This window comes from Neolamprologus brichardi, chromosome 20, assembly GCF_056152115.1.
Source record: "Neolamprologus brichardi isolate AB-2024 chromosome 20, ASM5615211v1, whole genome shotgun sequence".
Classification (NCBI taxonomy): Eukaryota; Metazoa; Chordata; class Actinopteri; order Cichliformes; family Cichlidae; genus Neolamprologus; species Neolamprologus brichardi.
Genome location: NC_142123.1, coordinates 5790836 through 5803675, shown reverse-complemented (window position 1 = coordinate 5803675; position 12840 = coordinate 5790836). Strand labels below are relative to the sequence as shown.

At 38.6% G+C, this 12840-nt stretch overlaps 1 protein-coding gene across 1 annotated transcript; it reads left to right on the top strand.

The window, feature by feature from the left end:
• The first annotated feature begins 1316 nt into the window (after positions 1–1316).
• On the top strand, positions 1317–10904 carry edn3b (endothelin 3b). The gene is made up of 4 exons (XM_006785510.3): positions 1317–1647; positions 1778–1982; positions 5516–5668; positions 7436–10904. The coding sequence occupies exons 1-4, from the start codon at positions 1578–1580 to the stop codon at positions 7488–7490; spliced, it is 483 nt and encodes a 160-aa protein (XP_006785573.1). The 5' UTR covers positions 1317–1577; the 3' UTR covers positions 7491–10904.
• The last annotated feature ends 1936 nt before the right edge of the window (positions 10905–12840 follow it).

The window sequence follows — 12840 nt, the reverse complement described above, 5'->3', positions numbered from 1 at the left end:
GTAAATCAGTCACTAAATGCTTGATATGTTTGTCTTACATTCATCACCAGAGAAGTTGTGATGATTAATTGGATCAGTCAACAACATTCCTGTGTACCAATAAAAACCTTTGTTGCTTTGGCTGTCTCTTCCAAGTCTCTTCATTCTGGCTTGTGTTCTTGATAGGTGGTGGCCATGTAACTGATCCAGTTTTGTATGGTGTCCCAGGTCGTTTGCAAACTGCTAAGTTTACTTTATTTGCACGCCAAACACCAGCAACTCTAGCATAAACATTTTATCTGGTCTGGAAGTTGAGAGGAAATTGTTAAATTCAAAGGCAAATCTTTTTACTGTAACTCCTTTTTTGCAAAGATGCACAGAAGGAAAGCTGTGTAAAAAAAATTGCAACCTACACAGGTCTCCAGTCTATCGCAGTGTAAACACTGAAAGACAGACAATCCTTCACACTCACATCTACGGGCAATTTAGAATTGTCAGTCAACTTAACATGTGTGTCTTTGGACTGTGGGAGGAAGTCAGAAACAACTTAGAACATAGGAACTCAATCCTTGGGTGGCAGGTGGATTTGAGCCCATGATCTTCTAGTTGTGAGGTGACAATGCTAACCACACACACGTTATATACACTAAAATGAAATCATAAATAGGCTTGAATAAATTAAAACACTGACTTTAATGATATTTATATATATATAAAAAAATGTTTACAGCTGACTTAGTAACAAGCTCTACCCATAAAATTAAAAGGCCAAGGGGGAAATACACTTCCTGTATGGCAGCAACAACAAGATGGCCTAGAAGTGGGTTTGTTTAAATCAGCTGTACTATAAACTTGAAAATAGCAAAAAAGTTATAAGTGGTTCTGGGCAGCACACCAAGAAAGCTCCTGGCTTCAATCTCCTAGTTGGGATGGGGCCTCTGTGTGTTGAGTTCATACCCTCAACTTATGGATAATATGCGCCAGTCAGTGGCAACAGGATAGCACTGATTAGTGCAGCTGAAGTACTTATTTCACTATCAAGACCACGTTTGTCTCTTTTATCCATCACTGAGCAATACCTTTTTATGGGTTATAAGAGCATTACTATTCAAGAGCATTAATATTCATTCATTGATTTTTTCATAAAGGTGTCCAGTAAAAATGAACAAAAGCATTAATTAACTAAGTATGAATAGGCATATATGTAAATACATACACTGCTGCTGCATCTGACAGAGGGTGGTGCTAGGAGAAGTGTGGGCGTGTACCCTCCGAAGTCCCGCATGTCTTAGAAGGCAAAGCGACTTCAAGGGTTTGTTCCTCGCCTCACTCCAAAGACCGCACTTGTTTTGCGACTGCGGCAGTCTGAAGCTTGGATTAGAATAAATACATGTTCCCTTCACCTCAGTGTAAAAATTGCAGGTACAGGATTTACGGGATGAAGTCATTAGAATGAAAGACGACGACACGTGTTTTTTCATCTGCGGACCACATGAACTGCACACGGACACGCGCCAAAGTTAATGGATCGATGATGGTTGGAGATTAATTTGCTTCCTCATCAGGCGTTTGCTTTATTTTGTGGAATATATTGAGACATGGCAAAGATGCTGTCCATCCTCACAAGAGTCGTGCTTTTCAAGATACTGGCAGTTATTGTCTTGCAAGGTAGGCAATAAGATATATTTATTTTTTAAGGTTGTTTATGAATCCACTCAGTACCTTTTTTATTTATGAAGAACTTCTGATTTAGCTGTTTACTATTATTTTTTTATTGTTTTGTTTTTTTTAAACGTAGCTGCTTCTAATAACGGTATCTTGGCGTCCCGCGCCTTGGTCCAATTGGACTCAAAGGTGTTTGGCTCCCGGGGATCCGCTGGCTCACAGCTGTCTGAGACAACAGAAGCAAAGTCCAGACAAAAGCGCTGCACCTGTTATTCCTACAAGGATAAAGAGTGCGTCTACTACTGCCACTTGGATATCATCTGGATCAACACCCCTGAGTAAGGCAAGCTTTATTAAGTTCAATCCGCTTTTGTGCAAGAATCCCAGAGGTTGCACAACGTCTCCTCGTTTGTCAGGAGTGATAAGAAGTAGCAATTTAGAGTCTTTCAAACGAAGATTGGCACGTGGCTGGTTTTGCAACTGAAATAGGAGCCGTGCACTAGAGGCACATTGCAGTTACACCCAGTTACCCACCCCGAGGCACCAGATTCAAGTAATGGCAGGCCCAACAGATTGCCAGTGTTCCTGCAAGAGTTTGGAATCAGGCAGGTGGAGGATATTATTTACCAAAGTTAGTGCATTTATTGTGTTTGCCATGAGTCATAGCCTAAGTCTGTCTATTGATAAAATGCAATGACAGATTTCTTCATTGCGCTGGCTGACAGATATATTTAGGATTGGGTAGTAACAGGTTATGTGGGAACAATTAAGTATTGTTACATCTTTAATGATTATTTGATTCTATGTTAATTAGATTATGTATTTAGCTTTATCTAGCTATAGCCTTTACCATTGCTATTAACTGGTGAAAAACACTTGATAAGGGGTGTTTCTTAGACAAGTTGTCAAAGTTATGGCAGGAGAAAAAAAGGAGTCGAGTTGATGTTCGCTGTCAGCAGCAAACATCTCAACTACAAATACAAAAAGGGGCAGTCTAAGATGCTATACGTCTACCAAGGATTTGGTTTAGTTTCAGATTTTTTTTTGTTGAAAAATTTTGACGTAAAGACATGGCATAAAGCAGACCTTCCCAAAGTGTGGGGTCCGCCCCCTAGGGGGGGCGCAGAGCCATTGCGGGGAGGGGAGGGGGGGGGGGGGCGCGGCATGAAAAGGGAAAAAACAAAACAACGCTTGGACACTGCTAGCGCCCACCCAAACGCAAAGCAGGAGATGAAGCATCGCTGAATATGTTTCCAAACCAACTTCATTCTAAGCCAAAGACTAGAAAATATGGTGAAACATATCTTCCCTTTGGCTTCACCTGCACAAGTGCGGCGTTAGGTCTCCCTTGCAGAATTGGTTTTCCCTGCCTCGAGAGCGCGCTGGGCTCTTCAAATCACGGACAAACAGTATCCCACATTCATTTTTAGTTCACAAACACTTGTTGTAATAAATAACTACTCCTGACATTTTGGAGATATTAGCTCTTTATACAGTAAAGTTACAGTGGGATACGAATAATATCAGGCTGGTCCTGCCACGATTTGTTCCCTCGGTTCAAATCACGAACAAACAGTATCCCAGGGTTGTTCATGTTTTTAAACCCATTTTGCACAGAGAGGCATTTTTTGAAAAATGTATTGATAGCAGTGTTGAATATTACACAGGAAAAAAAACAACTACATGTAAAATAATTACACCGTGATGCCTCTGCCTTTCTAAATGGAGGGATAATTGCATGTGCAAATGTAAGCGTGTAAAACCTGAAGATAGAGACAAAATACTGTTAATTTGACTATCTGCCATTCTGCAATTCATCTCCTGTAAACAATAACGTGGCGCACAGCATGACGTGGGAAAAGGCACATGCCTTTAACCTTGCGTGATGAACTCTGTATTCCTCTTCCACACATAAACCCCAAAAAGGAGTTTTAAAACATCTCCGTTTTCGGTGATTCCAAACGCCGTTTACGTGTGGACGAAACAGCTGCGTTTTCAAATCACCCGTGTAAGTGCGGACACAGTGTAAAAGAGTTAGTCGTTTATTTTCTTACTACCTGCAGATTACTTGTATTTCCTTAATTGTTTACTAAATGTTTGAGGTGTGAAATAAACCGCAATGGAGCCAAATATGGGTGAGTGTGGTTGGAGGATGTGTTTGTGCGAAGTATGCGTGCGAGCGCGCGCGAGGGGGGGGGGGGGGGGGGGGGGAATATTTTTCTTGTAAAACAAAGGAGGGCCCAGCAAAAAAAAGTTTGGGAACCACTGGTGTAAGGTGTCTGATCTCACAACAGTATCAAATTCTGCACATCAAATTCAGATTTCCTTTTAAGTTAGGCCAAGCACCACATTTAGTAAGATTTTCATAACTTTTTATAACTTTTAAATAATCCTGCTCAGGAACGGACAAACAGTCAAACCAATCTAGTCACAAATCGTCTTTGGCTGAAGTCTTACAGATAAATATTCTTCTCAGTTAGTTAGCTGGCTTTTTATTTCCAGCTATAGGACTCATCATCTAACTTTTGGCTGCCACTTGCAGTTTGAGTTCAGCTAAAGATCTGTAAAGTAAGGTAAAGGCAGACGCCCAAACACCTGTCAAAGTTCTAAAACCTTTTTGTTATGTCAGTTTCTCCTATAGTGGGTGTGTCCTTACACACATATTTACATGGACACGCACACACACAAAGGTGAAAACAATACCAGTAACTCTATTGCAGCAAGTATTAGGTGCATTATGTGCGTGTTGAAAACTTGTTCTTACATGGTTGGAGCACTGCACTGAAACAGAAGACTCCCAAAAGGATTCAATGCTTTTGAAACAAAAACATAGCAAACCCTTAGTTAGAGGAGAAATCCCAAATGTTCCATCCTTTTGTTCTTGCTTACAAGACTAACTTTGAAGTATTTGTGTGTACATACAGTACGACATCTCCTCTACAGCAAGTTTGATCAAAAAGATCCTACACATTGTAAGAGTGTTTAAAGTGAAGCTTTCCTCAAATCCCTTCTTTCACTTTGGAATAACTGCCCCCAGCTGACAACAGCATTTCACTACATTGAGCGTGATCTCTGACTCACAGCCCCGATTTTAGATTGAACAGGTATTAGGTTCAAATGCATTTCACCCTGAAGTTAATTACACAGGCTGAAGTGCCAGTGGAAAAAGACACAGTAAAGGCAGCCCAGCAAGATGCCAGCAACACTGTAGGTACTCAGTCAGTTTTAAGCAGCAGGCAGTCTGACATAATCTGCCAAATCTACAAAAGAAAGGCTTTTAATCTGTCAATTCAATGAATCTTTCATTTGTCATACAGAAATGCCCAGACAATAAAATGTTGACATTGTCAGCAGACTGCCCCCCCCCCCCCAGAACCTCTTAGGTCCTAAAGATATAAAGGCCTCTATATAGATCCTTATTTTTCACAGAATCAATCACACATGGTTGAAAAGAGATGAGTGGAAAGAGAAAAGAAGTGATGCCTACCTGGCACTTGGAATCTAAATGTTATCCAGATGCGAGGATTAGGGCCAGAATAGACAATATAGTGATGGATGCTGACATTATAAATGTGATATATCGAAGTCATATGTCAGGTTAGTTTTTTATTCAGTTTCACTGACCTTTCTGGCGGCATTTTCCATTATCAAAAGAACAAATGTTCCCTGGTTCACTGGAGAAAATAAAAATGTAGTTGTTTAAAAATTGCTTTAAAATTAATAATTAAAACTTAAAACAAATTTGTTCTGCGTAGGGTTTGAGCACTGACAGTGTGAAGGCCCTGATGTATCTGCTCCATTTATTATTTTTGCTTTGTTTTGCTCATCTGTTGCTAAATGCTGAAAAAAGGCCTCTCTCTGTCCTTCTAAGGCGCACTGTGCCGTACGGAATGTCGAACTACAGAGGACGTCAGCGAAAACGGCGTGGTGTTCAGCCGTCCCAACACGAGGGGGCAGAGACACCGCGCTGCCGTTGTGTTGTGACCGATGCAGACCCGGAGTGTCGTGATTTTTGTCTGTCAAGGTCAGTCTGATTATTTCTGTAAAAATTATATTGAGACAATCCTTTTTCTCTCTCTGCTTTTGTGAATTTTGATTGCATCCATAAATGAGCCTAAAGAGTGACAGAAATAAACCTTGTGCTGACAAGAGGCTTATAATAAATTTAACATGAACTTCAGAAAATGCCCAGACGGAAATATTGACATTGTCAGCAGTTCTACTTTCTGACAGGCCAGATCCTGTACTTAAATTATTCTGGTTTATCTGTACGGTGCTGCCTTTAGAGCCCACAGGACAAAAAATATATCCACACAGTTGCTTTGGACAGCTGTGCTATTCTCACGTGGACACAGCTGGAGAAAAACACCCAGACTTTTCGCTTCGTGTAAAATATGTTTTCAGCAATGGCTTGCACTACCTAACAAGAAAACCAGTATTGAGTTAGGTTCTTCTAGGTGGGCATCTTCTAGCACGTTGGCAAGGTGGTTAGCACAGTTGCCTCACAGCAAAAAGGCCCTGGGCTTGACTCCACCCGCTGACTGGGGCCTTTCTGTGTGGAGTTTGCATGTTCTCCCCGTGTCTGTGTGGGATATCTTTGGGTTCTCCGACGTGCAATTATTGGAGTTAGGTTAACTGGGAATTCGAAATTGATCCTAGATGTGAATGTGAGTAGTTGTCAGTCTCTCTGTGTCAGTGATTGGCGACGTGTCCAGGTTTACTCCGCCTCCAGGCTCCAGCCCCCCTCTCAACCCTGAATTAGATGGAAGAAAATGGATGGATGGTTGCTCTAGAGCAGTGGTGTGACTGGTACTTTTTTTCTTATAAATATAACTGATAGGCACATCGTCTAGCCTGTTATCAGACAGAATAGGCAACTTTTTCTTGCAGTGATTCGTCATTGACATTTAATTTATTTTGGGCTTCCCTTATGTTTGTTTTTTACGTGGCAATAAAAATCGATTTTCTCCTGCTGATGATTCAAGACCAGCTAACACAATTTCAAGTCAGGCTCTGATGAATAGCAGTTTGTTCAATAGCTGTGCGGAAAACATCCCATGATAAATCACTGCGCGAAAAGCCTGAACTTCAGCAGCATGCAGCACTTTAAATCGCCACATAAGTGCAGGGTAATAGCTGTTCATAGGTTACGTAGGCTGCACAAACAAGTGCTATCAGCTGCTTCTTGGAACTGCCCGTAATTGTTAGGGAGCTGAAATTTACTTCAGTTTGACAAGCCTGGTCAGTCAAAGGTTAACTTTCAAGCATGAGGGAGGTTCTCATACTGAAAGGAAAATGCTGTGACATTTACAAATCTAAATTAGGATTGTAGTGGGCCACCACAAATCCAGAGCAAGCAATTTTCTCTAACAAACTGTAGCTTGAATAGATTCCTGGTGTTTAAATATGCTGTGATCAATGGACAGTGTGCTAATTTATAAAATATACACAAAACATATACACAAGTGTTTGACTCTTCCTACTTATTTTAAGCAGAAACTTGTAGTATATTTTTTAGTAAATTGGGCATTTGTTTAAAATGGGAAGAAAGAGGTTGGTGAATGAATTTGTCAAGTATCTGATTTTACTGTACTGTGTGCTTCTGGATACAACACATTTGTCTAAATAAGGGCAATTTGTATTACTGTATAATCCCACACTGGGGACCATGAAGTGAAGCCACAATGATGCAGTCTCTTTTGAGTCTCCTAACTTTATAGATCTGCAGCACTGAATTGCAATATTTGCTTCTTCAGTATTACTAATTTAGTCTGATATGTTCTCTTCAAAGCTTCATACAGATCCTCCCAACCCGAAGTCGTCATAAAATTCCTGGACTTGGATGACAGTTTGATGCACCTCCATCTTCTTCTCTTCTTCTTCGGTGAATGGACCCTTCATTTCTTTCCGTTTGGCACTTTGCCTTCCCAGGTACGCACAGGGAAAGAACTTTGGAGTTTAACACTGCCGACATTCCTCAGCATCATAACTCTTGGAGCAAGTGGGTTTCAGGAACTCAGAAATTTCAGCAAATGTGATACAGACCGCGGAGCCTATCCCCTTTCGATCCCATCTGAGAGCCTCATGAGGAGAACTATAACCACAGCATAATAGCTGGTGACCTTTTGTTATGCAAAGCTCGTTTAGACCCTCCCTTTGCGTTCATATGTAGTTTTATGAACGGCCTTTGACTCAGTCTTTAAAAAATAATGAGATCATATCAATGTATATAGGAAGACGGAGGTATTTTCACAAAAATGCTGTAGAGGGAAAAGCGCCAGGAGGAGCTATGTAAAGCAGGATGAAGCCATGATATTTTGATGTTTTGCCTGATACTTTGCCATTAAAACACCATTCCACAATGGAGAATGCCACTTGTGTTATGAGGCATATTATTGAGTTTATGTAGCCTGTATGGAGAGCATTTAATTATATTATTTGTTAAAACCATTATTGATGTTCATCAAGCTTTCATCTCAGTTCCACAGCAAACTCAGATTAATAACAACTTCAGAGCCAGTGAACTGCTTTATGGTGTATAGCTAGGATTCATGTAAAAAACAACTATGCAATGCATCTTATTATATCATTACCCTTCAGCTATGCAATAAATACATTTATTCAGTGTCCTCTAACAGATTCTGAGCAAACAAACTTTGCTTATTTATTCTCTAAAATGTTTGCACCTTTCAGAATTTAGAGTAAAAGTAACAAAAATATTCTCACGGCAGAAAAACTGCAGTTAGTATAAAGTAAAGCCAAGTCAGATTACGCAGACTGCTCTAGAAAATCAAACAGGAAAATTACAGGAGTAAATGTTAGTGTCTGTTGCTTAATTTATGGAGTTTAAAATGAGGAAGCTCTAATAACTGTCTTATATTAGGCCCTCGAGCTTAAACTAGCATTACAGTGTTTTTCACATATTTCATGTGTAGTCGCAGGTTTGGGAATGCAGCTCCGGAATTAAACTTGTCAAAATTGGCATCTGTGTGCAAGAAAGATAAGACAAAGAATGAGAGGCCGTGAACATTAAGTAATGTGATAATATTGATTGTGGAAAAAAAGTAGTATTGTTATACTTAAAGAGCTACTTTTTAATGTGAGGAGAACAAGACTGTGTCTATAGTTTTATAGTTTATAGTTTTGTTAAAGAATCCAGTGTTGAAAGCAAGCATATGCCATGATATGATATGTAACACATTGAATGCACAGAGTCAAAACTATGCATGCATTTTCCAAATTATGTATATACTTTCAAAAATCTCCTCACTTTGTGTTGTATGTATAGTGTGTGTGAATTGTATGTACATTTAAAAGCTCGTATTCCCATTCCTTAATCAACCGTTAAACATAGCAGGTCAATAAAAAAGAAGCTTACTCGAAATAGAGGTGGGAGCCAGGATTTCCTTTAACTGTATGACAAAACATCATTAACACTGGCAGTAACAGTGGTTTACTGTAGAGATGAAATAACTTTTCTTCCTGTAAGACTGGTAACTTTATATAATCTGTTAGCCAGTAATAGTGACTATTTTCATGTTATTTACTTGTTGTATGCTTTTTATTAAAACAGGTGTGACTCTTAATCTTTGGACAAGATATCAGGAGAATTTACATGTAAATCCTTTCAGTTATATAAGTGAACCTTTTTATATGGTGTGACAAAATTTCACAATTCTTTTTCACCATTGTGTAAATCCTGCTTTTTCTTTAAATTCTCTTTCTGCGTATTTGATCCTCACGCCATACAAATACTTCATTACAAATATACAACTGCCTCAGACTGTGTAAATGTACAATAAGTACCCAGACCCGGTGAAGTGAAATTCTTTCATCAGAAATTGAGCTTCTCTGGTCTAGAAAAGTGGTCTGATGTGGGGAGGTACTGAGTGCAGCACAGCTGGGTAGCCTCAGGGTTTGTTGTCTGTTGGGTGTGCATAAGGTCAATCACAGTGCTTTAACTCTTTTCACCAAAAATTACTTACTTGTAGCGATCACATGTGCTGAGTTGAATTTATTATCTATGCTCTAGCCCAACTCATGCTCAGATTGTGAGATGGGAACTGCCGCCACATGTATACAAATATTTTATCTCTCTAAGCCAGTGCCCCATTGTACAGTATTTAATACATTTAAAATCTAAAACTTGATATTAATAATTATACAAGTTTCATCACCTGCTTTTTTTCTTGTGCTAAAAAAAGATGAGCAATAAATAAAGCGAATACCAGGAGTTACAATGTTTTTCAGCAGATACTGTGAGAAGCTGATATAAGCTGTGGTTTGTGACGCTTTCTTTCAATCTTGGATCTTGGAATAACAAAGTTATCCAGATAATGGTATAATGTCCTTGTAATCTATGCAAAAGAAAATATTTCTCCATGTGCTCACGAGATAACTTTCTAATTAATTTGAGTCTTTGTTTTCTCAAGAACAGGAGGAAAATGTATTTTCATTATAAGAAAACATGTTGGCTCTCCTGAGATTGTGAGATAATTTGCCTTGTGATAACATATTTTTAAAAATCGCGACCATGGTCACTTTTTGCTGTTGTTGTTGTTTTTACATTTTTGTTTTACATTTTATCCATTAAGGCGTTATTTTGTTTGAAATTTCTCTCACACAACACCTTCCCCTTGTAGACAGACTGAGGTCATATGGACCCTCTGAAACACTAATACCACCTATCGTCTTGGAATGTCACTCTAAGTCCACCCTAAATAAGCCTACCCTGGAGCCTCAGTGTAAACCTACAGTGAGCAAGGTCTTATTCCCACAGTATACCATGGGAAATATTTCCGAGCAGACATCCTGACTATTCAACAGCAGGTTCAGGGCCCCTGTGTGGCTTACAGTTTGCTGTTTATGTTCTGGGTCATTAAATAAATGAGCCCGGTGTGTCATAGAGTGAACTTACCGGTCCTAATCACTGATAATAAAGATTGGTCCTTTCACAACAGATTATCCAGATATGATAAAATCATCAAGATGCTTAATTACATTTATTGTTTGTTTATGTTCAATTTATTTTGATCATGTAAACAACATACAGAAGATCATTAAGGAAAGAAAAGAAAAAAGAAATGCTTCACAAAATCCACGTCAATATTGCTTCACCTATTCTGATTCAGTTACATATAGAAAAGTACAGCATCTTAACAAATATGATATGACAATTATGATATTATGTTGCTCAAATGCACACTACCTGAGTCTAATGGAGCCCACCTTCTACATCGAACATGATATTTGTTGTCATTTTACAGTTGTTTGTAAACAAAATGTAATGTTTTGTGATGTGAATATGCATTAAAGTCTTTTATGCTTTGATTAAATAATAACCAGCTTTTTAAAATGCTGTTATTTTATTGTTCATGAGACGACAGCATATTTATTATTATTATTATAACAGTAATAATATTAGCTGGCACGACTTGGATGCCAACATTGGTATATCAGAGTATTTCAACTGCTGCTGAAAAATGAATGCCAGAGGTCAAAGGAGAATAACCAGACTGTGTTAAGCTGTAAAAAAGGCAACAGTAACTCAAATCAACACTTGTTACAACAAAGGTATGCAGAAGAGCACCACACAATACAAGGAAAGTTAAAGCAGATGGGCTACAGCAACAGAATGGCACCAGGTGCCATTTCTGTCAGCTACGATTGGGAAACTGAGCCACAATTCAAATGGGATCATCGAAATTGGACTGACAAACCTTGGACAAACATTGCCTGGCCTGGTGAGTCTCACTTAAAGGTGCAACATTCAGATGGTAGGGTCAGAATTTGGTGTAAACAACATGAAAGCATGGATCCTTTTTTGGCATACTTTGAACTCCTTGGTACCACCTGAGCATTGTTTAAATGCCAAGCCTAGTGAGCTTGTTGATGACCATGTTCCTCCCTTTCACTGTACTCAAATGACCCCCACAGTCTCACACATAGCTCAGTCCAACAGAGCATCTATGGGATATGTTGGAATGAGAGACTGGCATCATGGATGTACAGCCAACAGATCTGCATCAACTGTGTGATGCTATCATTTTAACATGTGCCAAAATCTCTGAGGAATGTTTCCAGCACCTTGTTGAATCTATGCCATGAAGAATGAAAGCAGTTCTGAAGGCAAAAAGGGTGTTCAACCCAGTCCTAGCAAGGTGTAACAAAGGAAGTATCTGAATGTATTTGTGTAATTGAAAAAAGCACGTATAATATTTTAAAAAATGATGAAACGCTTCTCTACTTTCCAGAGCAAGTTTAAAACTACATTCTTTCTTGATACTTCACACTGAGGGGGCTTTATTTCTTTCTTTCTTTTATTTATTTATTTTTTAAAGTTTTTTGCGTTCCACTTAAACGTCAACCTGATGTTTCTACATCTGAAAAATCACTCTAAGCTGAAGCCAGCATAAAAGAGGTTGGAGCCAAAGTGTGAAACATTTGGAATCAATTCCTTGATTTATGAAGTGGTCTACTGAATCATGGCTGACATAAAGGCCTCCTGGCATGTTTATGAGTCACACTTTTTAAAATGTATTCCGAATGATACTTAGAAGGTATTGGGGTGCTAAAGATTGTAAGTCATCTCTGTAAACCGGTACGAAGCTCAGCGCTTACAAAGTTCTTATGTGTCACCTGTAATTTAACTCAGAGTTCTAAACTTTCATCAAGTATTTGTATGTTTTTTTGTTTGACCCCTTTAAAATATCTAAACATTTATTGAATTCATCCTGTGAAAATAAATTAAAAGCAAAAGATAAAATTGTGAATCTAATGTTATTACTATGTGCCAGTTTAGTTTTGTTGTTAATCATAAATAAAATAATTAAAAAAAATGTACAAGATGTAAAATTAAATGATAATAATATAATAATACATGTGGCATGCAATTAAAAGCAGTTACCTAACTATATGTATGCATATAAAAATGCATATGAAATAACCTTTTGCGGTCACCAGATCCTAAGCTAAAAGAACAGCTGGGGGGGATTTTAATCGCCCTCGTCATCACCAATATTAAAACACCAAGTGCAGGAATGTTTTGTTCAGTGGATTTTTGCTAAGCTTTTCTGTAGAGACATGGTGCAGCCAACGCCTCAACGCCGCAACTTAACTTTAATTTCTATATTTTAAAAAAAATCGATTGTGATTCTCCAATTGTTTTAAAGACCACTGAGTATTAACAGCCAACAT